This window comes from Rousettus aegyptiacus, unplaced genomic scaffold (assembly GCF_014176215.1).
Source record: "Rousettus aegyptiacus isolate mRouAeg1 unplaced genomic scaffold, mRouAeg1.p scaffold_m13_p_1, whole genome shotgun sequence".
Lineage (NCBI taxonomy): Eukaryota > Metazoa > Chordata > Mammalia > Chiroptera > Pteropodidae > Rousettus > Rousettus aegyptiacus.
In genome coordinates, this window is record NW_023416284.1 from 156,372,626 (window position 1) to 156,400,392 (window position 27,767).

General features: G+C 36.3%; 1 protein-coding gene across 7 annotated transcripts in view; it reads left to right on the forward strand.

Moving 5' to 3' along the window:
• NCOA7 (nuclear receptor coactivator 7) overlaps nucleotides 1–27,767 on the forward strand; it is a 122,888-nt gene that overhangs the window by 35,526 nt on the left and 59,595 nt on the right. For all 7 annotated transcript variants that reach the window (XM_016161327.2, XM_016161324.2, XM_016161329.2 and 4 more), the window contains exon 3: nucleotides 18,472–18,692. In XM_016161327.2, the coding sequence (XP_016016813.2) occupies nucleotides 18,472–18,692 (221 nt within the window). The remainder of the gene's footprint in view (nucleotides 1–18,471; nucleotides 18,693–27,767) is intronic.

A 27,767-nucleotide genomic window follows, 5' to 3' on the forward strand; every position in this document is an offset into this window, starting at 1 on the left:
CTCACTGAAAACTTAAAATTATAAAATTTGGGGGTATGAACTAATATGTATGTTTAGCATCTTCCTGTTTATTTTTAATGCATAGGAAAACCTTTCTCTAATTCCATATAAATGACCGCTTTGGTTTTATGTTGCCCGATGCAAGTAGATGCTTAAGATGTCATCAGTTCTTTGACTTAGTCAAATATAAGGCTATTAGAGTCATAATAATGTTTATCCTTGGCTTTGAAATATATCATTGTGTTAAGGGAGAAACTTTTGCATTGCTAATCTCTCAGACAAACCTTATGTGCCTGCGCTTGTTAAGCCCAGAGAGTAGAGAGCTGAACACAATAAATGTGGGCCTTGCTCTTACGGAGATTACTTTGCACAGGACATTAAACAAGAAAACACATGAATGCATATATCATTAGAAACTGCAGCATTTTCTATGAAGGAAAATAACAGGATGTTATTAAATAATTGCAAGGGCATTATCCACTTTAGACAGGTGTGGTGTTCAAGGAAGACCTCTGGGGAAGGAGATTGCCAGATGATCTATGTGTTTAAGAGAAGACTTGGACTAGAGAAAAAGGAAGGGGGGACTGTTCTAACTAAGGAGAACACTTAGACTCAAAGATGTTAAGGTGAGAAGAAACTTGACAGGTTCTTGGATCTGCAAGAAAGCCAGTGTAGCTACAAAAGACTGCTTTTTGAGAGGATAGCACAAAAAGGGTGGAGGGGTCAGCTGGGGCAGGCATGCATTGCCTTGTTGGATTAAGCAACTAGAGGGATGGAGATGCCATTAAATGAAATGGGAAAACTAGAAGATAACAGTTTTGAGAGGGAATCTCAAGGATTTAAGTTGGGATGTGTTGAGATGACAATGAGGCATCCCAGTGGAACCACTAAATGCACAATTGGGTATGTGAATCTGGAATGAAAATGAGATGGTCTGGGCTGAAACAGAAATTGAAGAGTTGTTGGGCCTAGCTGTAGAAATGGATGAGATCACATACAGAGAAAGTGTACAGTGAAAAGAAAACAGAATGAAAGTATGGGTAGCAGAATTGTGCAACTCCAGTATTTAATAGTCTAGTAGAGTGAAATCCAGTAGAGGCGGGATCATGGCAGCCAGGAGAAGAGAGCATTTCAAGGAGAGAACAATTAGCAATTTTGAATGCAGTGAGAAGTAAATGAAGAAAAGGACCGAAAGGTATCCATTAGGTTTGACCACTTGGAAGTTACTGATGATTGAATAATAAGAGCAGTTTCAGCGCAGTGGTGGGAGAAGCTAATTTATGTAAATGGATGGAAAGAAGTGGAGACAGAGCTTCTAGGCAGTTCTGGGAATTTGGCTGGGAAGGGAAGCCAAAAATTAGGGTCATGGAAGGAAAATGTGGAGGTCAAGGAAAGGTAAATTTTTAAAAGACGAAAGAGGAAGAGGAGTTATTAGAGCATGTTTCTCAGCTGACGCACAAGATCTATCAGAGATGGTCCCTCAGAGAGGCCAGCTTAAAGACTGGCCTTTACGTAAAGTCAAGAGGACATTAGCAAGGTGATGAAGCAACAGATGAGCCCCATCAGGTTTCCTGTTCCCTGCCCACCAGGGCAGAGAACAAGTTGTAAAGCGTAGAGTGTTACTTGTATCAATTGGTGGTACCATGCTCTTTCTTTGATTGCTCACTGTGTCAGGTGTTTACAAATTTGATCTCATTTAATCCTCAGAACAAGATAGGCTGTGGTATTTTCTTTGTTGTGACAGGCAAGGAAACAGACTTGCTTGGAGTAATTTAGTTAACTTCCCAGGTTACACAGCTAGCAAGTCACAGTGCCAGGATTTCTTCCTATTTATGTCCAACTCCCAAGCCTTCATGCTTAACTACCTCCACAGTACCCTCAAAGTATATATACAAATAATTCGAATAAACCTGTTCCATAACATAAATTTCAATGAATTTCAGTTAATTTCATTAATATCTTTAATGAAAACACTATAGAATTTCTTTAATATTTTTTTATAACAGTAAAAAAATTATAACGTGCCCTCTTTGTAATACACGTCAGAAGGTAGCTGGAGAATTCCTAAGTGTGTAAGTTTACTGAGTAGAACTTTTGAATGTTATTTTAAGAAATAAATGTAAAATGCTAGGAATTGAGTAACCTGGTGGCATTAACTATTTTCCTTACTGATATGAATTTTTAAAATAAACTAAGTGACTGAATTTTTTTTGAGATATAATTGACATATAACATGTTAGATTCAGCATAATGATTTAATATATGTATAGATTATGTAATATCAGTGATTTGCTAGCTGTTCTAGCAATTAATTGAGCCCAAGGAGGGGGATGTGGGAAACTCTGATTTACAGCTAGAGATATGGGTAACAATTTGGACCGGCAATTGGCCTTCTGAGTTGGAGGAGGTCATTGGAACCTCCAGTCTGCAGTCAGTCGATCAGAAGCACAGGTAACTGGGCTTGTGTCTGCCTCTGAAACGTGTGTGTGGGAGAGAAGGGAGGGTTTCTTGAATAATTGTAGGAAAAAAATCTCAAAGAGTAGGTATGACATTAAGAATGGTGGACTTGGGGTTCATGTGCTCACTCTTTCTCTTGACTCTGTTTCCCTTTCATTCTCAGGTCCCCACAGCGAGCCCCTGGGGTGGCTCTAAATCCTTATTATGTGGGGAAAAGAAGACTGCCACAGCTCCAGTCTCTTATCTTCCTGGGTAGGAAAGAGCAAGAGTGTTTTGCGTAGCTCATTCAGTCCGACTCAGAGTTGCTCTAGTTGGACTGAAGTGAAAACTGTCCCTTGGCAAAGGGAGCACAGAGAAGCACACCCTGGCCAGTGGTCCTGCACTTACAGGATCTGGCTGAACAGGCCCAGCAGGTTCTCCCAGCTCTGGCCTTGGAGTGAGTTCCCTGGTCAGCTTTGTAGCAGCCACCAGTTCTGCTTAGAGTGGCTCGCTCTTGTCCACTGTCCTGGCAATATTGAGGAAGAGCTCTTCAGGGAGCTGGACTTTTCTAGCAGCCAATTTTTCAGTGGCCTAGATTTAGGGACCTAGGGATTACCTTCGGAGTTGAGCAATTACAAGTCCATTTTGTTTGACAAATCAGAGATTTCTCTGGCAATACCATCTCCGTTAAAAATTTAGCAGGTTTTCTTTCTGTTTTCATTGGTCAACACCATGGACTCATAACAAGAACCATAGATTTGGCTGAGTCTTGGTTTCCGAATGGAGCAGGATTTTAGTCTCTCTGCAGCGAACTGTCCGTGTGCGGCCCGTCTCCCCATCTTTCAGAGTAGTGTGACCCTTGAGTGTCTGCTTCAGGGCAGTGAGAACTGGTGCCCTGAGCTGGGGAGGCACCGCTTATTTGCACTTTGGAGCCCAGGACTGTACTGTGTCAGCATCAGTGCAGTGGTGCCATCATTCTGTGTCCGGCAGAAGGAATAACTGGTGGTGCCTGAGAAAGCTCAGCTTCACACAGATTCTCATCTCAGTACAGTGAAGTCCCATACTTCGCTTGCACTCACTTTAGTTTGGAGCAGATAATTTGGCTTTCCCACCTCTGCATGACTCCAGGTCACCAGTCTCTCAGCTGTTCCAAGCTACAGACCAAGATTTTCTTTCAGCAGAATTGTATTTTCATGTGGCTCTCCTTTCAGCAGGTCACTTACAACCCCAAGCTTGTTTCTTTCTTGTAAGACCTTATGGAAGGTTTAAAGAAATGGACAGTTTACTCCAGAATCCTAAAATTCTCTTAAGCCCCCTAATTATACGGTATTGATAGACATGAGATCTAGTTTAAAGATACAGAAGTAATCCATTTATTGTCACGTGATGAGGACAGCCAACTTCCCAGCTGCCACCCAAGGCCAGTTTAGCCAGTTCACATTTGGGGGTCATTCACGTGTACATTTCCATGCTAGTCAGGATTCTTTCCCCTTTGGGAAGATGCCAAGAAACAAGATCAAACTAGCTTAGGGAAAAAGGAGTTAGGGGATTTAGTCACACATGTAAGTTAAAAGTCTTGGGCTAGTTTGCAGATTTGACTTCAGGAATGCCTTGATATGGGGCCCAAATAATGTCATCATGACTCACTTTCTCTATCTAAGCTCTCCCATTCTTTTGTCTTCTTTCTGCCAACTTAGGCTCTCCCTTGTGCAACAGCAGGTAAAGCGAGTGTGTTGGCCAGTAGTTCGTACAAATCCTGAGGTTCACCCTCATTGGCCCAGCCTAGAACACGTGCCAGTTCCTGGCATAATCACCACAGTTGGGCAGCGGTCCAGAGGGGCCTCAGTGGTTTGATTGGACAGGTCTGGGTCAAGTATTTCATCCCTGCAGCTGAGGTGGAGCTCTACCCAGATATGATATTAAAAGTGGGGGAAGGATATTTTTGTTGAAAATTGGTCTTGGTGTCAAAACAAGGAGGAAAAAGATTGTAAATCAATAGAAGCCTACCCAACTAAAGTGTGTCAGACACTGAACTAGGTGCTGAGTTAACATTTAAACAAAAAGAGAATGGTATATGTTGAGTCTCATTGAGTTTCTAGGCACTGGCATGTTTTGAAAGAATCTGCAACTATATTAGTTAATTCCATCATTGGCTGGTTTGATGAGATAACTTTTAAGGAGCTTTATACCTGAGATTTTATGATTTATGCTTCTTGGAAAACGAAATGGAAAAGATAGTATATTACCTTAGGTCATTATTTTATCATTTTAAATTACTATTTTACCATTTCAGAATTTTTGATACTGTGACAGCTTTATGTAGAATTCTGAAAACTCAGTGCTTTCTTTAGCATCACAAGTCTGCTAAAACAGTATCTGAATACAGAATAATTAATATATTGATAAAGACTACCTTAGTTTTGTGTGTATAGTAAGTCTTACTAAGGATATAATAGTTGATAAATGCTGATTTTTAGCTTTTGCCTATGCCACTGTGAGATTGAAATGTATACATGGGTTAAATTTTGGGCCTTGCTTTTTATTGACTGGAGCTTCTTTACCCTGACCTAGGTAACCAGCACTGACAATTTCCTTTATTTGACTTTCATTTGAACTAGGGCTAATACACCCCCTGCAGAGAGTCTCAGTAATAGTTAAAAACATATTTATTTTTCCCCATCTTATGAAATATTGTTATCATTACATTTGGTTTTCTTTAGAAGCCTTCTTTAATCTCAGCCAAAATAAAGTCCTGCTGAGCTTTCTAAAAGCTTAATGCAGGAACATGGAAATCCACGGGAGATTTGGATGATTGTTATTCCAATATTGTAAAGGTTTAAAAAAGTCGTACAATGTGTATTAAAATTAAAAGGAATTCCTGAGAGCAGAGCATTTAAAACTATGTAAATATTTATGAGAAATTACCTTGCCTTTTATCAACAACTATTAAAACATCACAAAGAAAATATAATAAAGTCTAAGTGCAAGTTTCTTGGTAAAGATTGCTATTGGAGAGGATGTTTTATTTATCCAGTTTATGACGTATAAAGTATGTTGTTTAACCTCGGAGTGCCAGGTGATATATTAGATACGAAGAAGAGTTTATGAAAGGAAAGTCCAGTTCTCTTTTTCCGGAGTATGTGGGCAAGTGTTTAAGTGCTGAGGGAATTGTGAAATTTGACATAGATAACTCAGCTTATAATTAGCCTGCTTTATCATTCCAGCACTGAAGTTTTTCATGTCTTGTTTATCTGTTCATTCCTTCATTCATTTATTCATGCCCCACCTATTTCACAAAGATTAAAGGCACTTTTAAAAACCACACATATGTAACCCATGTGTAACCAGTCTTGTTTTGGTCCAGCCCCAGCATTAAGTCACATTCAGAGAAATAAGTGTGACAGAAAAAATAACTGCAAATAATTCAAGTGTATACTTTACCTCTTAGAAGACATCTAAGAGGAGAACAAATGTGTTACATATAATAGAACTTTAAAAAAATCATCTTTTCCTATCTCTTACCTTTTTACATGCTATCAGCTATGTCCCTAAACTCACCCTCTTTCTCCTGGAAACCTACACAAAAGCTCTCTCCAGATCCAGTCCTTCTCTTTCCCTCTTCTTTTTTAGATATCTTTATTCTGTTTCCTCTCTCACTTATGTCCTTTTCCACTTCTCCCCCTAATTCATTTCTCACATTTGTGTTAATAAGCCCAGATGGAGGGAAAGCAAAAAAAAGTTGAGAATCCAAACCCAGAATTTCCCTTAGATCACACAGGAAGGAGGCTGCAGTTATCCATATGTTACTATATCTCTTTGTTGCCCTTAAATCGTAAAGTGCTAATTAAAAATTGAAAGTCTGGACCAGGGAACATATAAATTGGGATGAAAAATAGGCCACCAAACTGCATGCCATTAGCTGTGTGGTTCACTCAGAATGACTTCACAATCAGTGATAAAAAGGACATCTCTCCATAGTTCTCCCTATTCATGAGTAGAGCACAAGCCAGTTTCCCCGGTGACAAAGCCCTTTCTAGCTCTTAACTCTAAAATTTTATAGGAGTCAATGTCTTTTGTAAAAGGAACATTAAAAAATGTAGTGGTAATGTCCTTAACATCAATAACAGCAATTTATTGCAGTGACTGCAGGTAAAAATATAGGGCGCTATGCCAGTGTATGACTCAGTAAAAGACATTCTGCAGTTGACCAACGCAATATGGTCCGAGACTGCAGCTTTCTGATCATCTGAACTGATCCAAGAATAAAACTATACTGTGTGGAACAAAAAATGCAAACATCGACCTTGGGAACCAAAGCGGTGATGTAAATGAGTAGGTGATAAGTCACAACTCCCAGCTGCAGGTGCTGGACCAGTGTAGGGAAGGGTTCCTTAGAGTCTGGTAAGTGGACCACACAGAGGAGGGAACTTGTTTTAGCTCATCTCCATCCTGCTTTGCCATGAGGGGTTCTAGATGAGTGCTACTATGTCTTCTAATTCTTCAAGGTGAGCCTAAAGTCCATATTTTTATGTGAAACGTCTCCATTTAAATGTTCATCATTCATTTATTTGGATCTTTAAAAAGTACTCATGGACCAGGCAGAACATTCCAGCACGCATTTAGTCGTCCATATCTGATCAGAGAAAAAGGATAGCCTGCATGCTTTTTGTAAAAGTCTTTATCAGTCTCAGTTCCATCTCTGCTGTACTCAAGATTGGTCTTCTGGCAAAGTCTAGAATCTGATGTTCTCTGAGTCTCCTAAATAAATGGATTTCCAACCATTCAATTCAATTCTGACACAAACTGCCTCAAATTAGTGTCAGATTCCACAGACTTTAGAGACTGAGTCATTTAGAACCGTCCTCACTTCAAATGCTAGTCATTAAGTTCTGGACCCCCAGTCAACCCATATTGCTGTCTGACTTGAATACAAATTTGGAAGTTCCCACAATTCCCTCCTCAGGTTCAGATTCAATAGAATGACTTGCAGGATTCAGGAAAACACTTTACTTATGTATACCCGTTCATTATAAAGGTTATAACTCAGGAACAGCCCAATGGAAGAAATACATAGAACAAAGTGTAGGGGTGGGAGTGTACAGAGCTTCCATTACCTCTCTGGGCATTTTAACCTCCTGTAGATGAGTGCACCAACTCCGAGCCTTGTCACACATTGGTTTTTATGGAGGTTTCATTGTGCAGGTACGACTGATTAAATCATTGGCGATTGATGACTGAACTCAACCTCCAGCTCCTCTCCCCTTTGGTGGTCTGGAAGTGGGGCTGAAAGTTCTAAGCCTCTAGTCAAGGTTTGGTGTTTCTGGTAATCAGACTCTATCCCCAAGTTATCCGGGATCCTTCTCCCCTGCACTGCCCACTTCCCACACACACCAGGAGTATCTCTTCATCATACAAAAGACATCCTTATAACTTAGGATATTCCAGGTGTTCTAGAAACTCTATGCTGGGAACCAGGGAGGGACAAATATATATATTTTTTATTATACCACAGATGTTCTTTTTGGTTGATTAGGAGTAAACTAGTATACTTGAAAGTTGACCACTGATGAGGTTTTTTGAAGAGCCTGACCAAGGCCGCCATGTGGTTGGATGATCATCACCCTAGAAATGGGCCTTGAGATAATATAAAAACAAGGCCAGGATTTTTCTTCAAAAATCTGTTTTTGGTTTACCCTTACACATGAATGAATTACCTCAGAATTCTGTACTAATTTTAGAAGGGAAAAGTTTCAGAGTGGGTGGTACTAGTCTCCTACCCCTGAATCCTGTTTTTGAGCAATGTCATTCCCCAATGATATGGCTAGTATATATCAATTGGAAAAATACCTCTAAGAAATTGAATGGACATATTGGATTTAAACCAAGTAAATTGTGGGCATCTGCCAAAAAATTTTATACCTAATATTCAATTATTCTTTCCGAAAGTACCTATAATGGCAGGATGAGTTATGAGGCCACTTTTAGTTTATGACATTGAAATAACATATCATAAAAGTATGAGTATATGTATATGCCTAATATTGTTCAAAAGCAGTTACAAATTATTAGAATATATTTTCAAAGTTCGAAGGAGGGAGATAAGTTGAGTTAGAGCATACTCTAATTTTACACCACTCTTAATTTTTGTCAGCAGGCCATTTATGGTGATCATAATTATTATATTCTACTAGGCTTTCAGGAAAGCATTAATTTACCTATTAAACTGATATTTTTTAGAATTTTATTTTATTTTTTTAGCCTTTATTTTCTTTCATTCTGCTATAGTTTAAACAGTTAACAGGGAATTAGGTTAAAATCTGAGGGAAAAATCCCTGGAATCATCGTATTTCTGCTTGAAAAATTTTAAGGTAGCTATGCTTTAGTTTGCTGAAATGGGTTCAAGAAATCAAAATTTCTTCATTTCTCCAGAAGAATTGTGTCCCTGAAATATATTTCCATGTTAATGTTAGTTGTCATTGAATGTTAAAGTCATTGAAGCGTATCCTAAAACTATTTTCTGTCATTGGGGAGTCTGAACATGTGATTCATTTTGAGTAAAAAATATTAAAAAAAAAAATTTCTGAGTTCACTAAGGAGCTCTAAGAAAAGAAAAAAAAAATTTGGAAAACTTCCTCAGCTGCCTAAGTGATGATTAACAGTGAATAATGGATGTAAGGGAAGAATTTAGTAATTAGATATAAAAATGAGTTTTAACCTTTTAGAAATCCTGTTAAAAATTTTCTTCTAGTATCCCCACCTCCAATAAGTGGTTTTGGAGTCACCCCACATAAAACCAAAGCTCAATATCTGTTAATATTTTCATTGCACCTTGAGATTTCAGGATAGTCCTGAATAAACTTCTCTATTTTTCTTTAGAAATATGTGCTTATTGCTAGTCACTGCCAGCAGTGAACTTTTTTAAGTAACATAGACAATGCATTGTGTAAACAGAATAATGATTTGGACATGGAAAACTAAGATCCTACAGTGATATGATGCTCAGTTTATAGTTGTTTATAACACAAAAGCTAATCTACTCAGCTCCGTAGACTGAGTAATGGGCTCCAAAGATATCCAATCCAGGTCCTAATTCCTGGACCTGTGAATCTTACCTTATATGGCAAAAGAGACCTTGAAGACATTATTGAGTTAAGGATTTTGAGATTATCCTGGATTTTCTGGATGGGCTTCTAATGCAGTCTCTGGCCACTTGAAGACGGGAGATTCCACTACAGAGAAATCAGTATGACACTGAAGACAGATACTATGCTGCTGGCTTTTAAGATGGAGGAAGGGACCACAAGAAATGCAGTTCTAGAGGCTAGAAAAGGCAAGAAAAGAGCCCGAGCGGGTATTGTATCCCTGTAACTGATTTCAGGCTTCTGACCTTACAACTAAGAGAATAAATGTTGTGCTGTTTTAAGCCACCAAATTTGTGGTAATTCGTTACAGCAGCCCTAGGAAACTAATACAGCTAGTTAGTTTTAACTATATTAAGTTAATAAACCACAAATGGACTATCATAGTAAAGCAAAAGAGAAAAAAACAACTTTCAAATACTTTATACTTCTTAACATTTCTATTTGCATATTTTGATTAACTTCTGTGTTGCTTTGTTTTTCAGCTTATTCTTGGTTAATAAACAGTAAAATTCCTTAATACTTAAATGCCATATTTATAAGACTTGGCTGATTCTTCTTAGCACAACACAATTTTCTTATCATCTGGAGAAAGTCACCATTTCTGTTCCCTTCCTCAATCTACAGCTGAGATCTATGTTACCATTGTCTGTGCCATATAGACTTTTCAGGCTGTGACTCAGCATTCTGACTTTTAGGAAAGGGACTCAGACTCCCACACGAGCAATCTGTATATGCCTCAAAAGCCTGTCTTGTTCCATAGACACGAGGCAAACATTCTCCACAGTATGCATCCATTTTGTAGCAGTGCCATTGTCATCCTGGTTCTGGGGGTAGCATTCCAGGTTCTCTGAAATGTCCCTTATGAACCCACCCAAGACTCCTCTAAAAGTGTGACAGTTTGCCTCTATTCCTGACACCTGCCCTTTGATAATACAGTTACCTAAGATCTGCCGACCTCATCACTGTTTCAAGAGCACAAGGTTTTTATGGTTTGTCTCTGATGGGCATTTTATTTACTAGTCTTTTTAGAAGGCAGTTGTTTGTTGAGGTTGAAGGTATTTCCCTTATGTGTACCTGTGTTCTCATGTATTGATATATCACTAGTTATTGAACTCAAAGCCAAAGGATCTCTTATTCTAACTTCATTGGTTTTTTGGAACCAAAGTATTTCCATTTTAACTGACTAATTCTCTTGGGGGGAAAATCTCATGATCAGAATTAGACAAAATGAAAAAAAGAATGCATGTATCAAAGGGTAACATTAGAATCAAGTACATCTACAGATTTTTCAGTAATTGCTCCTAAACTTTTTTGTTTTATTTGATCATAATTCCAAGAAAGAATTTTCATCAATTAATTTTTAAAAAACTTTTTCCCCTCCTCTGGCTTTAAGTTTGATTTTATTTGACATGTCACAACTGGGAATTTGCAGTGGAAACTGAAAACTGACCTTCTGTTTGTGAAATCACAAAATGAAATGGAATACCAGAAGTGATGTTCTCTTATAAATAAATAGCTTTGTACTGCTGACTTAATTCATAGCAGAATTAAATATAATTAATATTTTATTAATTGAGAAAACATGAACACAATTATATAGAATTTATTGAATACCTTCTTTGTAGTGTTATACTGTTTTATATGTTACCTTATTTACTTGGATCTTGAGAAATCCCCAAGTAACACAACAGCTACAGCACAACAAAGTAGTCACTTCTGTTTATTGCACTCTTATGTGAACTAGACACAAATTGTCTTTAATAGTAAAAGTAAGCTTCTGTGTGCTATTTAGTTTAATCGTCACACACACACACACAAAAATTATTTGTCTTCAAGGACTAAAGAACCTGAGGCCCAAGGATGCATTTCTAAGAAGGAACAATGAGGCTTCAAATGCAGATAATTCTGGCCCTAAGGCCAAGCTCTTCCCAAGGCTATATGTACCCCCTTTGCCTCATTCTGGAAATGGCAGGAGTCAGGTTTAGGCAACCAGGAAAAAACAGCCTAGATTCTAAAGGTCAGAACGGTACAATGAGGAGTGGAGCAGCCAAGAACAAGAACCAAGAAAAGGTCTCCTGAGAGTGACAAGCCAGCTCTGTTCCATAAGGAAGGGAGTGGAGCTACAGTGCGTGAATTCACTGTGATAGCTGGACTCAGGAGAAAGAACAAACACTGAGTTTACAGAAATGTTGCCATAGCTACAGATATTTAACTTTTACAAATTTTTTGGCATTACAGTGGTTAAAGCAATATATGCTTGCGGTACAAAGAATTCAACAGTACCAAATTATATAAATGTACAATTCCCCCTCTTTTCTCTTCTTCCCTATTGGCCAACCAACCATTTTTCTATAACTATATATCTAAACATGCACATATATATCTAAATGGAATAGTCGTTAGTCTTGGAGGGTTCTGCTTTATTTTTTGTTTTATGCCACAAATGTAAGGACATACTATAATACTGTTCTCTAACTTTTTTCATGAAATAATATTACATCTACATATTTTATGTCAGCACTCTTATCTTTTTAAACAAAATTCAACTGGTCTTTCTGGCTTTATTCAGTGATATGCGAATTGGGCAGCATCTCATCTAGTAGATAGAAAGGATCTCCAAGGAACTGAACAAAATGAAAGACTTCTACAGGCAGAAGGGAGCAGTAACAGGGAAGTTATACTAGGCAAAAGAGCAGATTGGTTATGGAAAGGTTACTTTTTTTTAGGGTATGGCAGGGGTCTATCGGGCAGTTTACCTAACTAGAGTTGATCAGGGGATTCCTGATAGACTGGGTTAGGTAGTCACTTCTGGGAGAGTAGAAGCTATAATTAAGTTATTTATCCAGTCTCAGTTTGGTGACGTGGGGCTTAGCATAGATGACTCCATTGAGGTCTGTTATCTTGTTTTTAACACCCTACAGAGGCAATCTTATGGAGAAAGATTTGTATTAAAGAAGACTATATTGAGGGTGGGTAAAATGAGTGGAGATGGTTAAAAGGTACAAAATTCCACTTTAGTGGAATCTTGAAATAAATAAGTCATGGGTATGTAAATGGATAGCATGAAGACTCTAGTTAGTAACACTGCATTGTATATTTGAAAATTACTAAAAGTATATCTTAAAAGTTCTCATCACAAGAAAAAATGTGTAACTTTATGTGATGATGGATGTTAACTAGACTTATTGTGGTCATTTCACAACATATAGAAATATCAATCCTGTTATACATCTGAAACTAATAATTTCAATAGAAAACATGCAAGGCTATTGCATGGGGTTTTGGGGATCAGAACTTTGATCTGACCCGCTCAAATGCGTCTAGTGATGTACAGTTCACTGTTCTCTGAAGTAGACAATTCCATTATTGGATTGCTCTGTTAGGAAGTTATACTGGACTAAAGTGTATTCCTCTGATTTCCTCTCATTTATTAATATGTTCTCTGGAGTTCCACAGATCAAACCTCCTCCCCTCTTCACCTGTGCCTGGATGAAATGAGACACCAAGGGGAGTGGGTATGCTTAAGGAAATTAAAACAAAAAACTAAACAAACAAAAAACTATATTGCCCTTATGGTTGGTCAGTTTTGACATTTTCTACTTTTCTTTGTGGAGCTATTAGCTCAAAACCTTAGAGCAGTGCTTTTTTGCCTTTTTTTAATTCCCTTAACATCCTTTGTATATGAATGCTGTCCTGTCTTGGCCTCTTCAGGGCTGGGAGCTCTGCAGTGGAAAATGTAATCAGACGTGAGGGAGCACAGGGAAGTGCAGACTCTTGGGAAGGTTCAGTTTTGATTTAAAAGATTTTTTTTTAACCTTAAAACAGTTTTTGCACATTTCCTAATCTTAGCCTGTTAGTGCCAGATAGGACCTTGGAAATCATGCCAGCCTTTTGCTTTTGTTTACTCTAGAAGTCCTGGAGAGTTTATCTTTTTTCCAAAAAGGGTCACAGCTGATACACAGACAGCTACTCCCAGAACCTAAATCTTTCCTTCCTGTGAGTGTGCTCTCCATTGGAGCCAACTTGATTGCCAGGTTGTCCTCCCCTAAGTAGTTCATAGAATTTCCAAAGTCCAGTGGATTTTATTTTAAAGTCAAGATATACATATATACCATAGGACACTTTTACGAGAGGTCCTGGAAGGCCCGGCGGCCTTGGGTCAAACCTTGTATTGTGAATTCCTGTTCCACAACTTAATTATGCCCTGTGACTTTAGGAAGTGGCCCTAATTTTTTCTCAGACTTCCTTTTCATTTTATCTGTAACATGGAGATAAGGATGCTTTACCTTGTTGGGTTTTTGTGAGGATAGGATAATATTGTCAAATACATAGCATAGCTCCTCATTCCTTAGCCAACATAATAGTTGTAGCTGTTTAGAAGAACGCTCTTCCAAACTTTTTATAATAATCTTTTTAGAAAAGTAAAAGTCAGTTTTTAAAATTTGACAATATTTAAGTGTTAAATTATTATAGTAGGAGAGAGACTTCAAAGACAAAATACTTAACAAAATTTTTATTTTACTATAATTCATGGTATATAATCCAAAAGATACAAGAGAGAACAAAATGAAAAGTAATTTTTTCTTATTCTCTTTCCTCACAGTTACTAATTTGATTTTACTGGAAATAGTTTTTGTGTACCCTTATAGACATAGTCTATGTGTATACTCAATAAGTTTTAAATATTAAATGACTTCTATCTTCAACCTCCTCTGTAGTCTCTTGCCAGGAGGGCTAACTGTTGAATCAGTAGCTGTAGCTCAGTAGTGTACAATCTTCCCTGTGATAGTAGAAGTGCTTTATGCGTATGTTGTCCAATAAAGTACTCACCAGGACATGAGTCTGTTGAGCTCTTGAAATGTGTAGCTCTTGCAATTGAAGAATTGAGTTTTAAATTTTTATTGAATTTTAGTTAAATTTAATAACCATAGGTCACATGTTGATGGCTACCAGATTGGACAATGCCATGATAGATATTTATATCTATGGCACTTTTTACAAAAACACATAACGTCAAATTGTGGATTTAATGAAAGAATCATATAGAACCACTAATTTAATATTAATTAAAGAAGTCTATAGGTTAATATATTTTAAATTACATGTGGCTAATATATTTTCTTTTTAAATCAAGTAAATAAAGATAATTTGATATTTGAGAACATGCTGCTAATCAGAGAAAGGTGTGAAATGGCATTTTTGTAGGAGAGCACTGGGTAGGAGAGCAGATCTCAATCAAATTAGAGCATAGGCTCATTTACTGTTCACTCAGGTGCCTAATATGTACCATGCACAGGCTTTAGGAGTACAGCATGTAACAAAACCTAGACAAATCCCTACCTTCCTGAAGTTTTCACTCTTTGCTAATGAATGCTTTCTCTCATTATTTGGTGCCTTTTTTTTGTGTTGTTTCACGGGATATCAGCAAGCACAGAAGAGACCTCTGCAGAGACAAAGAAAGGAACTGGCTCATGGCTTTGGCTTTGATTGCTACTGGTACCCTGAACTTCCTTTGGTAAAGGAAAAAGCTTCAGAGGAAAGCAGTTCATTGAGCTACTAAAAATTCTTTATTTAGCAGTATCAACTTATTTATTTCTTCAGTCAGCCAACTCTGGTTTGGGATACTAGTAGGGGAAAAAAATGAGGTTTGCATGTGTCTTATAAGTACACACAATTTTAATGTGAAAAAGCCAAGAGATTCCAGAATAAGCCTTTTAATATTCTTTTACTGGAAGCTCAGAATCTTGATGATCAATTACTTCCTCATCTTTCTGCCCTTGGGAAAGGTCTGACGTGTAATTTCTCTATCTTTCAGGCTTTTACATGAACTCCCCCAAGGAGTGATTAACATTTTAGTTAGTCTTAGCATTTTATTTTATTTATTTTATTCTTTTTACTCTTCTACATTTTCAAACTTTTCTAAGTTTGAAACGTATTATGTTTATAATAAAAACAAAGAATAATAAATTATATTGTAAAAAATCAAACAGTAGACAGGTGACAAAAGCCTGAAATGATTCAACAGGAGCAGAGCTCAAGAAGAGAAAGTGAATTTGAGAGAGAGATATTTAGGAAGTAGAGCTGACTGGGTTTTGTTTACAATAGTGAAAGGAGATTGAATAAGAAACACTTGTTTTATGTAATTGTGACCTTCTTAAAAGAAAGATAAATGTAGCATAACAAAATAAAGGTGAGTTTTTTTCATTTGTATTTACAACAATCAAATGTGAAATATGTCTCATTACTTTCAGTAACTCATCTGTTTAAGATGATGTGCCAAGTATTTTTTTAGTCCACAATAAAAATGAGTGTACATTTTGAGTCATTAAAAAAGCTTGCCCGAAATAAGGAGTTTATTTTCTTTATAAACTTTTGTTTTTGATTTACCTAATGTAGTGATAACAAAACCCAATTGTGAGAATATCTTACCATGTTAGATATTGAACTTGACGAACAAAAGAGAAGGCCTAAAAGATAAAAGCCCGTAAAATGGATGTTTGAAGAGCATGAACTATATACCACATTCACCAGATGGGCAGTCATTCTCCCTTAGAAAAGGTATTAAAAATGTATGTCCATGCTTTGAAGGAAAGATTTTACAGGGGGCTTCTAGAACTCACCTCTAATGTCCACTTACAGGATCAGAATGTTCCAGTCATGCTGATAACCTCCAGAGAAGCAAATTCTCATGAGTACTCCAGTCAAAACAAAATATGTAGCTGATTGTAAAATTAGTGAAGTATTAAATTGTACTCTGATTTCTGTTAAACAAGTTTAGTATTGCTATTTTCTAGCATTTTTTTTTTCATAGATAACTATGTATGGCTATATGCATTGACAATACTGGTCTGTGTGGAAAAGGGGGAAAATGAATAAAACAATGTATCCCATTTTGTTATTTCCATGTGTGAAAACCAATCCCTAATGAGATGTCCCCAAACAGTACTGCCGTTCATCAAAACATGTGACCTAGATCTGAGTGAGTTTAATTATCGTAGGGACAGTAAAATGAGGACATTCAAATCAATCTAAAGTACAGAAATTCAGGTTAAGAAGTAACGTATCTCAGGTTGCAAAGAACTCATTTTTTTTTTTATGTCTCTTTTCTTCCTTAGAAGAAATAATTTTTGGAAGTGGGCAGTAAGGTTCATCTCAAGTGTGTTTTTGATAAGCCAGTATATCAGAATAAGATCAGCACCTCTTTTTGGATACACAGATCTTTCTAAGCAGAGGACTGATCTCTTTGTGATATCTAGGTTACTGCATATTAATTTTAGCCGCATACATTAATCTTGATCGAGACAGAAACTATTTTATGAGGAGCATTATCTGACTCAACTTTGCAAAGAGCCACCTACTCTTTTAGCAGAAAATAAAGTTTAAAATCTGAGGATAGAAAATGTGTTTACTGAATATAATTCTATTGTATGAGTCTCTAATTTGCCTTGATTTGTTGTTTTGTTCATTTTGTTTTTTAACAAGTAAACATAAAATGATAGCTAAACTAAGAGATGAGTATATTCATCTATGATTTTTTTTTAGCTATCTCATCTTTTAGGCCATATCTCATTTATTAGCCAATGAAAGTCTGAGAACATGGCTGCTCAGTTCAATGAGTAACAGCCTAGTTGAAATATTTTGTTAGAGAATGGGACCTTTATCTCAAAAGCTGAATGTGTTACATTTCTTACTATGCTTTATTCTCATGTCATTATATGATTGCATTAGGGAATGTTTTATTTCTGTTTGTTTGTGTTGTATGTTGACACATACTATCTTAACTGATCTTAATAAAAGACCCTGTTAGATAGCTAAGCCTCAACAAGAGGCCTCTCCAGACTGTTAAATTGACTTGTCCAACATCACAGGGCAAGGCAGCATAAAATCGAACCTTAGTTCCTAAATTATCCTACAGTTATTTTTCTCCTCAAACATTTCCTTTTCCATGTCCAACATCAAATTGCATAGATGCTCAAGAGAGCAAAAGAAATAGACATGTGTAAGAGAAAGCTGACTGCGCCTGGGTAGAAAGGGAGAAAAAGGTCCTAATTAATAAATATTTACTTATGAGCAGACTGCAACTTATAGTAGAGGCCAAGACCTTTGTTCTTTACATTCTGGAAAGGTTAAAATATTCTTTAAGACTAGTAAATACAGAGCGACAGATCATTTAATTAGAGTGGTATCTCAATTGGAAAATATTTTGAGTTATTGAATTTCAGTGAATTATGATAAGCTTCATTTTTTATACATCTTTGACTTGAGTATAGAATTGAAAACAAAATATGTTAACTAATGCATTAACTATTAGTAATCATAAATTGTCATTATGGCATTTTCTATCTCAGAAAATGCAGGTCTTTCTTCAGTTCTACTGTCATATGGATAAAGGAAAAGAATTGCTTAGACCTAAACCAGTTCGTTCCTTTCCAAACCTTTATACTCAGCATGTAAACCAATTGTAAAGGATTTCTTTTAAAAAAATGTGCTTGCCTATTAGTCTAAAGATACCATTGAACACCAGAAACACTTAAAAAAATGTAACACTCCAAACATAACAATATATTTAGGTAACTATATCTTGTAAAAAATACTCAACATTAGTGGCCTATAGAATAATCTAACTTTAACTCAGGTCTAGAGCACTTCCTATTAATATTCTGAGATATTAATATTGAAAATATAAAATTGAGGAAAGGCCATAGGTCTCTATATAAGAAATTTTAAGTAATTAGGAAAGAAAAATGTAACATGAAAATGTAACTAACTACTAGTAACATACAAAATTTTCTACATCAATTTGTTTCTTAAAGTCCAACAGCATGAAATTAATGTAAGCCCTCCTAGCAAATCATTTCTCCAATGTTTTTCCCTTTTTTCTTCTCATTCCTAGATTGAAAAAGAAAAAACAAGCCAAACAAAATGTAGAGACAGCCTCAGCTATAACTGCAAAGACTCATACTGGAAAAGAAGATGTTAATACAGTCATTTTAGAACAAGACAAGTGCAACAATGCTGTGGAAGAGGAATATATTACTGATGAGAAAAAAAAGAGAAAAAATAATCAGTTAAAGGAAACCAGATGTACAGAACTAAAAAGATATTATAATATTGGTGAGTATTGGCAATATTGCAGAATTTTTATTTTAAAAATCTGTAGTAATTTTTAAGGCTATAATTTGTAACTGAGCATAATAATAGTAAATTTATTGAGAAGCTACTATGTGTCAATGGCCCATGCTATGTACATAATCTTGTTTAAAGGGACGAAAATGAAAATAATGTTGGTATGTCTCATTTAACTTTGGGTTCCCAGTTTCTCACACAGTGTCTAGCAGATAGTGTGTGCTAATAAATACTTATCAAATGAATGATCACTATCTTAATGTATATAGACATATCCATAAAACTGTTGATAGAAATGCCCACACCTTTTGGCATCAGCTAGGCAATCGAAAATAGATGGAGACGTGGCCTAGCATCTGTCAGTTATAAAGAAAAATGATGTAGCATTTTAGTTAAGGGGGTCTTAAAATGAGTGTATTCTATAGTTTTTGAGAATAGCCATTGCATCCAAAACCGCATCAGCAAAAGTGGCCTAACTAACATGATGAAAGTGGTAATCCTGCTTTACTTGAATCATCCATCTCACACCTACTGCTCCTGTCACGTACAGGTCTGGAGTAGGTTGGAAAGAGAATGCAAAGAAAGGGAACCAGGAGAACCTGATTTGGCATACAGGTTAGAGTATACTCAGGATTGCTAGGCAGAGAAAGAAAAGACTGAGGGGTCTCCGAGAACACACTACAATTCAGTATATGAAATGTCATCTTGTAGCAGAGACTTGTTCCGGAGGGCCGCAAACTTGGTTAATGCCAAAGTTACCAAGAAACAGATTATGTCTCCATGTTTAATATAACTTTCTAACGGTGCACATAAAAGATAAAATGGGCTGCCACTGGGGTGGTAATAAGTTCTGTTTTGCTGACATCGCTCCAGCAGAGGTAGATGAGGTATCTGTAGCAGAAAGGGTGTGGTTTCTAGCATTTGCACAGGCTAATGTCATTAGATCACATAGTGCATAGTGTAATGTATGCTCTTAATCTCAAGCCATTCAGTATTTTGTAAAAAGCTGTAACTGTCAACCTATTGAAAGACACTTCATGCGATTAATAAACTTCCTCTTAAAATTTAAAGTGTTGAGTATTATCCCTTATTTTCAAAAAGAGGAAGAGGATTTAGAAAAAATTGCATGTCACATCTTCTTTTACATGATTTATATACATTGGACATTTGAAAATGGGTGGTTTTTGTAGTTTAAAATATTGTCCTTCTCCTTACTTTAAATGCTGTTGCTTAAGATGTATTTTAAAGTGGAGACATTTAGCTCTGTAGAGTTTCTCTGAAGGAGGCTGATGGTCCTGTTCATTGAGGTTTCTTTTTAGCGGTGCTGCTACACTAAATGGATGCGGCATTTAGATTGCTTTTTAATGTGGTGCCTTCTGTTGCATATATAATGCTTTCGGTCTGAAACAGTACCTTTCACTCTGCTCTTTATCTAATTCTTGACTTCACAAAATCAGCTCAGTCATCATTTCTTCCAGGAAGCCCTTCCCTGATCCTGTCCATCTTAGAGTTCCCTTCTGCACTGTAATCATGGATTTATTTATCTGCTTCCCTATTTATAGGTTGTTGTGACTTGGACATACATACATACATACATACATACATACATACGTACATACATACGTACATACATATATATACATATGTATATTTGTTAGTATAATAGTTGGGTCAGAATTATCCTGTGATTTTATTTGGTAGCAATAAGTAAAGAGATGCCATTATAACTCTTCAATTTCTGTCAAGAATGGCAATGATGACAAATGATGGAAGACTTGGGGCATGTTCTTCGGAGAACCCAGTGCTTAGATAAAACTACTAGAGGGCCTTTGGATTCCGGGATTCCTTTGTTCCTTTTCACATCTCACTCTAGCTGACAAACCCATCCTGGCAGGTTTGCCACATATCACAGGGCTGACATGCATTTCCCCTAGATTCCTATTCCAAATGTTCTTCTGTACCACTAGGTGGAGCATGAGACCTCAAGTGAAGGGTAATCCCAGTTCCACCTCACTGCTTTCAATGGCTCTCGTCTGGGGAGAAGTCACTGAAATGGTAGGATCTTGTCTGCTGCAATAAGGGTCTGGACTTGATCCTGTAGTCATTGGGGGAACCCTATTAACTCTTTGTTTTAGGATGACAAATCTAAGGACAGTGGGTGGAAGGGAGCCAACCAGGCTGCGGGTTGGAGATGAGAGCAGATGAGTTAAGGCATCCCGAGGAGAGATTTTGCTCTTAGAAATAGCAGTATTTGGTGACTTATGTATAGTGTGTGAGGGAGAAAAAGAACAGTCACAAACTTGCAAACTAGAAAACTCAGGAAAGAGGAAAGAACATAATAAATTTGTGCTAAGAAATGTTTTCAAGGTGCTAAGTGGATTAGGTTATTAGATTAGATTTCAGATGAAAGGCCTAGAAATTGCTACACAGAAGTATGAGGTAAATCTATAAGTGTAAAAGAAGTCATCAGGCAACACAGAGAGTCAAAACATTAATGGATAACAGATGATAATAAATTTATAGGAAAAAACTAGAAGGCTCTATAACAGTATGTTGATAATTGTTTTCTCTGGGTATAGAAATTGCAAGGGAGTTTGTTTTTTTGCATGTTACACGTTTTATAGTAAGTGTTAACATTAATCAGGAAATATGAAAAACTGAATAATAGAGTAAACCCAAAGGCTTTGCAAAAATAATGTTAGACAAATGTTAAGTTCTATAATCAATATAAAGGAAAATACTTTGTGTAGCGATCTGTTTTCACATCTATAATATTACTACCTGATCTAAAGAAGCATACTTTGACAAAATAATTTTTACTTGTTAAATTAGATTTATCTGTGCCTCATGTAAGCCTTGAGTGATAATTCGTTGCTGTTTCCTAACACTTAGAAGGGCACAACAGTTAAGATACCGATAAAAGATGGCGTAGAAAGATGTAGTCACAAGAATTGCCTTATTGTAACAAAATGGTACCATATTAAGAATTCATAACCAACTGACTGTAAATCAGAGGTTTCTATACCCCACTCCTTGCGTTTGATTAATTTGCTAGACTGGATCATGGCACTGAGAGAATAGTGTTACTGAACTAGATCGTCAGTTTATTGTAAAAGGAACAGCCATTTGGAAGAGGTGCATAGGGCAAGGTAGGCAGAGCTTCCATTCCCTCTCTAGGCCACCACTCTCCCTATATCTTCATGTGTTCACCAATCTGGAAGCTCTCTGAACTCCATCCTCTTGGGGTTTATGGAAGCTTCATTACATAGTCATGACTGATTAAATCATTGGCCATTGGGGGATTAATTCAACCTCCAGCTCCTCTCTCCTCCCTGGAGGTCAGGAGTTGGGACTGAAAATTCCAACCCACTAATCACCTGGTTGGTTTCATTAGCCACCAGCTGCCATCCTTAGGCGCTTTCCAAAATTCACCTCATTAACATAACAAAAGACACTTTTTAGCATTTTCAACATAGGAAATTCTCAGGGTTTTGGGAGGTGTGAATCAGAAATTGTGGATAAAGTCTAACTATATATGAGAAATATATTTCAGTCAATTTAGTGATCAAATATATATTTATTATAAGTCACAATATTGCAATTTCCTGTCATTTTTTTTTGTTTCACATAACAAGTTCAGAAAACCAAAGTAATGTTATTTTGATAAATAAATTCTCAAATATAAAAGTAGGTCAAGCCAGAAACATATAATAGTCATGTTCTTCTATTAAAAAATAACAATCCTTGTACTTTAGAGCGCAAATGACAAAATAAGTATTAAAATGGACTTTCATATGGAAGGAGAATATCAAAAATCTAATGATTACATTGTTAAATCAAACAGAATATAAAGACTTGAGGGACTTGGGTAAAAAGTAAATTGAAATTATTAGGATGAAAATGATTAGATTTGTGCTTCTTCGGGCCATCCAGGAAGTCAGAATAATATGTAAGTATAGTCATACCATGAAAACTAATTGGTGAACAGGACATAGCGAACCCCTCAAAATGTACAGGAATTTTGCAGAAGACTACAAGTATAAGAGAGAAGATGACGGATATGGGAAGCTTAAATGAGGAGTTTAAGAATCAAAGGTGTTCTTTGTGAAGAGGTCAGAACAGTGGGAATGGAAGCACTAATCAAACATAATAAAGATGATTTCTTGAGCTGAAGCTCATACCTGACTTTAGAAATCAAAAGAACTCACCATATGTAGACAGAATTAAGGGGAAAACGCAACATTTAGATAAACTGTGACAAATGTTTACAAGTCATGAATAAATGGTGAAAAAACGATTTACCTACAAAGGAGCAAAGAAGAGAATCTGGCATAGATTTTTCCATAGCAGTGAACCCAGAGGAATTAAATATTTTTTAGAGTTGTGAAGTGAAGGTTGTTTTTTATACTCAAAGACATCAGAACATTCTCAGACATACAAGGTCTCAGGAAATATACCTTTAGTGGAATACTTTTCCTGAAACAAAGTTACTGAGAAAGAGATGTTCCTTTCTGAGACATGTCAAAATCCAGTCCTCAAGAAAGAAAATCATTTTATAAAAGAATTGGTAAGCATTGCAATTAATTTAACAGAATTTAAAATACATAGCCAATGGTAAACACGGTTATAAGCATCAATATAAAAAGTCATCATAATTATTTTTTCTAGCCTCATTGAGATATAATTGACACAACATTGTGTAAGTTTAAGGTTTATAGTATGTTGATTTGATGCACACACACGTGCATGTGTGTGTCTGTGTGTGTTTATTGCAAAGTGATTACCACCATAGCTTTAGCTAACACCTTCATCAGGTCACATAATTACTTTGTGTGTGTGTGTGTGTGTGTGTGTGTGTGTGTGTGTGTGGTAAGAACATCTAAGAGCTACTCTCCTAGCAACTTTGAAGTGTATGTATTACAGTATAATTAAATTAAATATGTTCACCATGCTGTACATTAGATCCTCAGAACTTTTTCATCTTATAACACTGACCATCTAATCTGTTGTCTTTCCCTCAGCCCAAATCACATTTGGTCATTTTTTTACAGTAGATTTCTCATAATAGTTTGAACTCTGTGACAAGTATCTCCCCATTTCTTCCACCTCTAGCCCCTGCTAATCTGCTTACGATGACCCTGGCTTTCAATTAAGGGACACTTTTCCCCTTTTCCCTCGTAACTCCAGCACTCTCATTAACAAAGTATATTGTACTTGATTGTTGTCATTGTTGGAACAAAAAGTACAGTCACTGAACCAAGCAGCTATGTTTTCAAAAACCTGTTGTACTATGAATTTGAGCTCACAGTTCAGTCCCATTATAATTATAGTCATCTACATAATGCAAATCTTGTTCCCTAATTAATCTGTCAGGTTAATTCCCAGTTGTATTATGAGAAATCTACTGTAAAAAAATGACCAAATGTGATTTGGGCTGAGGGAAAGACAACAGATTAGATGGTCAGTGGTCTTCCAGCTTAAGCAATTTTGAAAAATCAAATTAGAAGTGAATTGAGGAAGGTGCATAAAAAAACACTCTAATACACTGATGGTGGGAGAATAATGTCAAATTTTTTGGAGGCACTTTGGCTATTGTTATCAAGAGCCTTACTTTTTGTATACCCTTTGCCCCAACAATTCTGTTTGCAGAAATTCAGCCTAAGAAAATGATCATGAGCATGTTAGAAGATTTAACTACAGTGATTATCATTGCATTGTTTAAAATAGTGGGAAAATAAAAATAACGGAAATGACATAAAGTGAAATGCTATGTGATGTAGAAAAACAATGACAGGAAATTTTCACAAAATGTTATAGTAGGCTAGCAATATGATTTCATTTTTTGTTTAAAAAATAACTCACCAACATACATTTAAATAGGGTGATGAATTGCTGCTGGAAGTGTTTTTACCAGAATGCAAAACATTGGTTTTCTCCGAGTAGGGGTAATACGGTGATTTGTATTTTCTTTTGTTCAGTTGTATTTTTCAATGATGATATATTGTTTTGATTCACATGGAATTGGTTTTTATATTTTCTGTATTTTTTTCTTAATATTTAAATTTACCCAACTAAGTCCTCTATCCATTTATAAAATGAAAAAGGCCATTTTGAATGAGCTTTGAGACTAGGAAAGAGGGTAAGAAGAAGAGAAACACCATCAAGTCTGAGGAAGAATAAGCAAGAACCATTTTTGTATGAGTGTCTCCGATGGGCTAGATGCTTTATTTTATTATTTAATTTAGTACTCCTCATAATCTATTGAAGTGGTATAGCCTATTTTACAAATGAAGAAACCTAGAAGCTGAGTGACTCAGGAAGGTCCCACTGCAGACCACCGTGATGCAGGGATTCTGGCCCAGCTCTCTGGTACCAGATCCTGAGTGAAGCCTTCATACATCATTTTGCTTCCCCGGAATCATCTCAGAGAAAAGTAGGTAAATGTTAAATAAAATTTTAGTGTGTTCTGCACTGCCCTAAGAACATTGCTGTTTCTTAATAAGGAAGAGAAAGTTGACCATACATGGAGTTGCATTTTCCTTGAGCTTTAATTTGAATGGTGATAAGGTTAAAATTTCTCTCTTAGGCGTTTTTTCTTTGTCTTAGGTTTTTGTCTTTGCTTTCTCTAGGCTTTGTTTTTCTCCTTCTTTAATAACTTTCCTTAGACCCTTAAAAAAAAAAAAACTCTCTTGGCTTAACTACTTAGCTTGCTCATATATGTAGTTACATTCAAAATACGCATTGGTTTTTTGGCTCATGTGAGTCAAAGGCTGACAGAACAACTGAAATAATCTGTTTCCTCAGATACAGAGTGAGAAGAGTTCTTTCATTTCACAAATACTTGAGGGCCTGCTCAGTGCTGACGGAGGGACTGGGCTCTGAGGTAAAGTGGTCTGTGATAGACACCTCCCCTGCGCTTCTTGCATTCTAGATTTTGCTTTAATGTCTCTCGTTTTAGTTAAGGACTGTCTCACCTGTGATGTGCTTGAAGGAAGGAAAATAATACCTACTGCATGATGTTTTCCTTTGTGGCAACAGATGACAAAACATGGAGTTCATATTGAGTACAGAGTTAATTCTCCCCTGTGTCCCCACCTTCTCTATGCTCAGTAGATGAAGGTTCTTTGTGACACACTTAAAAAAAAATTATCATAACAGTTTACAATTCCAGTATTCCAGATGTTTCCCTTAATGCTAAATAACAATACTGAATATTTTAATCGCACACTTGACAGAGTCAGGCCCGTAATTTGAGATGTATGCATCACTGATAGAAAAGGCATTTTTTTAAAGCAAATACAAGTTACATATTTTCTCGTTTAAAAAATGGGAGTCCATTTTACACACTGGAAAAATGTTTTTGAATAAGTAACTATACTTGTCCAAGGTCACTCAGTGAGCTAGGGGTAGACCAGGACTTCCGTTCAATCTGTCTGGTGCCAGAGCTTCCCCTCAAACACGAAGTTACATGACACTTATGGGAAAAGCCAGTCTTTTCCTACTGGGTTATCAAGGCCTTTCTTTTTACACTAAATTTCTTCAGTTCTGATTTTTAGTTATTTCACCACAAGGCTTTAATTGCTCTGCCTCCATAATCATATGTTTTAACATCAATACAGTGTTGCTAACCTCATTTCTCTTTAAAAAATAATTTTGGATAGTCTTATGTATTTATGTTTCTAGATAAACCTGATTATCAATTTGGCATGTTTCTCGTCTCTAAATTAAAAAAAAAATTATTTCAATTGCATTTAATTTAAACATTAATTTGAAGAGAAAGTGAAATATTTACAAAATTAAATTTCCTATTTAGGAATATTATATGTACCTCTCTTTATTCAAGCTTCTATTTATGTGCTTCAGTAAATCTGTTAAATTTTCTTTATATATATCTTGCCATTATCTTGCTGTATCTCTTCCTAGATATTTTCTAGTTCAATAATACTGTGCCTGGGACTTTTTCTAATGCATTTCTATCATAAGTGTAAAAGATTATAATATCAAGCCACCTTACTGAACAATGTGATGATTTCTGGATTTTTTTTATGACATTTGTTCTTTAAGAAGACAAGTTATCTGCTAGTAATCAAATTTTCATTTCTTTTCAGCATTTAAAACTCTTCTGTTGCTTTGACTAGAGATTCTAGAACCAAGTTGAATATATACTATAGTGATAGGAATTCTTATATTTATATTGGTTAGTGTTTTAATATTTGCTTTTGGTTTCTGATAGAAGGACTCATCTAAGTTTATACAGGTATGCTTTAGGAGAATTTAAATAGTGCTTAATTCCCTGAACAAGCCCAATCCCATCTGATCTCGGAAGCTAAGCAGGGTCGGGCCTGGTTAGTACTTGGATGGGAGACTACCTAGGTAGACCAGGTGCTGTAGGTGTAAAACATAAAAAATAAGGGATTATAAGATGACAAGTTCCTTGCAATCTGTGAGGTCAACCAAAGGTTGCCTCACTAAATAAGTAAATAAATAAACAAACAAGCAAATAAAATTAGTGCTTAATTTCTAAAGAGACCACTAATGAACAAGTGAGCACTTGGAGTACATTCTGCACAGGTGTTGCCTTGCTGTGCTGTGAAAGGCAACCTCCAATGAATGGCTGGGATTCCCTCTTCATATTCGGATTTTCCAAACTGTCTGCATTATGTTTGCAGTGTTTCTGCTTTCATCCACACTACAAAGTTTATTTTTATGACCTTAAATACTTGTGGGTTAGCCTTGCATCACATCAGAGTAGTCTCTTTGTTGTAATTTAGTGGAGTGGTTGGTCTTATGCCCAGAAGCCTTGAAAGCTTTGCTGGAATTGCTCTCAGGCACTTGTCTTTCACAGAACCACAGGAAAAAAAAAGGATTGGGGTGGAGCTCGTAGTACCTATGGGTGTGTCTCCTATTGCACACCCTGGAATCTTTCTTCTGTAAAGTTGGGATGGGGGCCACACTAGTACCTTAATTCAGGCTGCATTTAGGTAATTAATGAGCTACTGTGCCCCTAGAAGTGACATGAGGTTATTCAGTTTTCATTCTCATAGAAATTGCTTTTGATATACC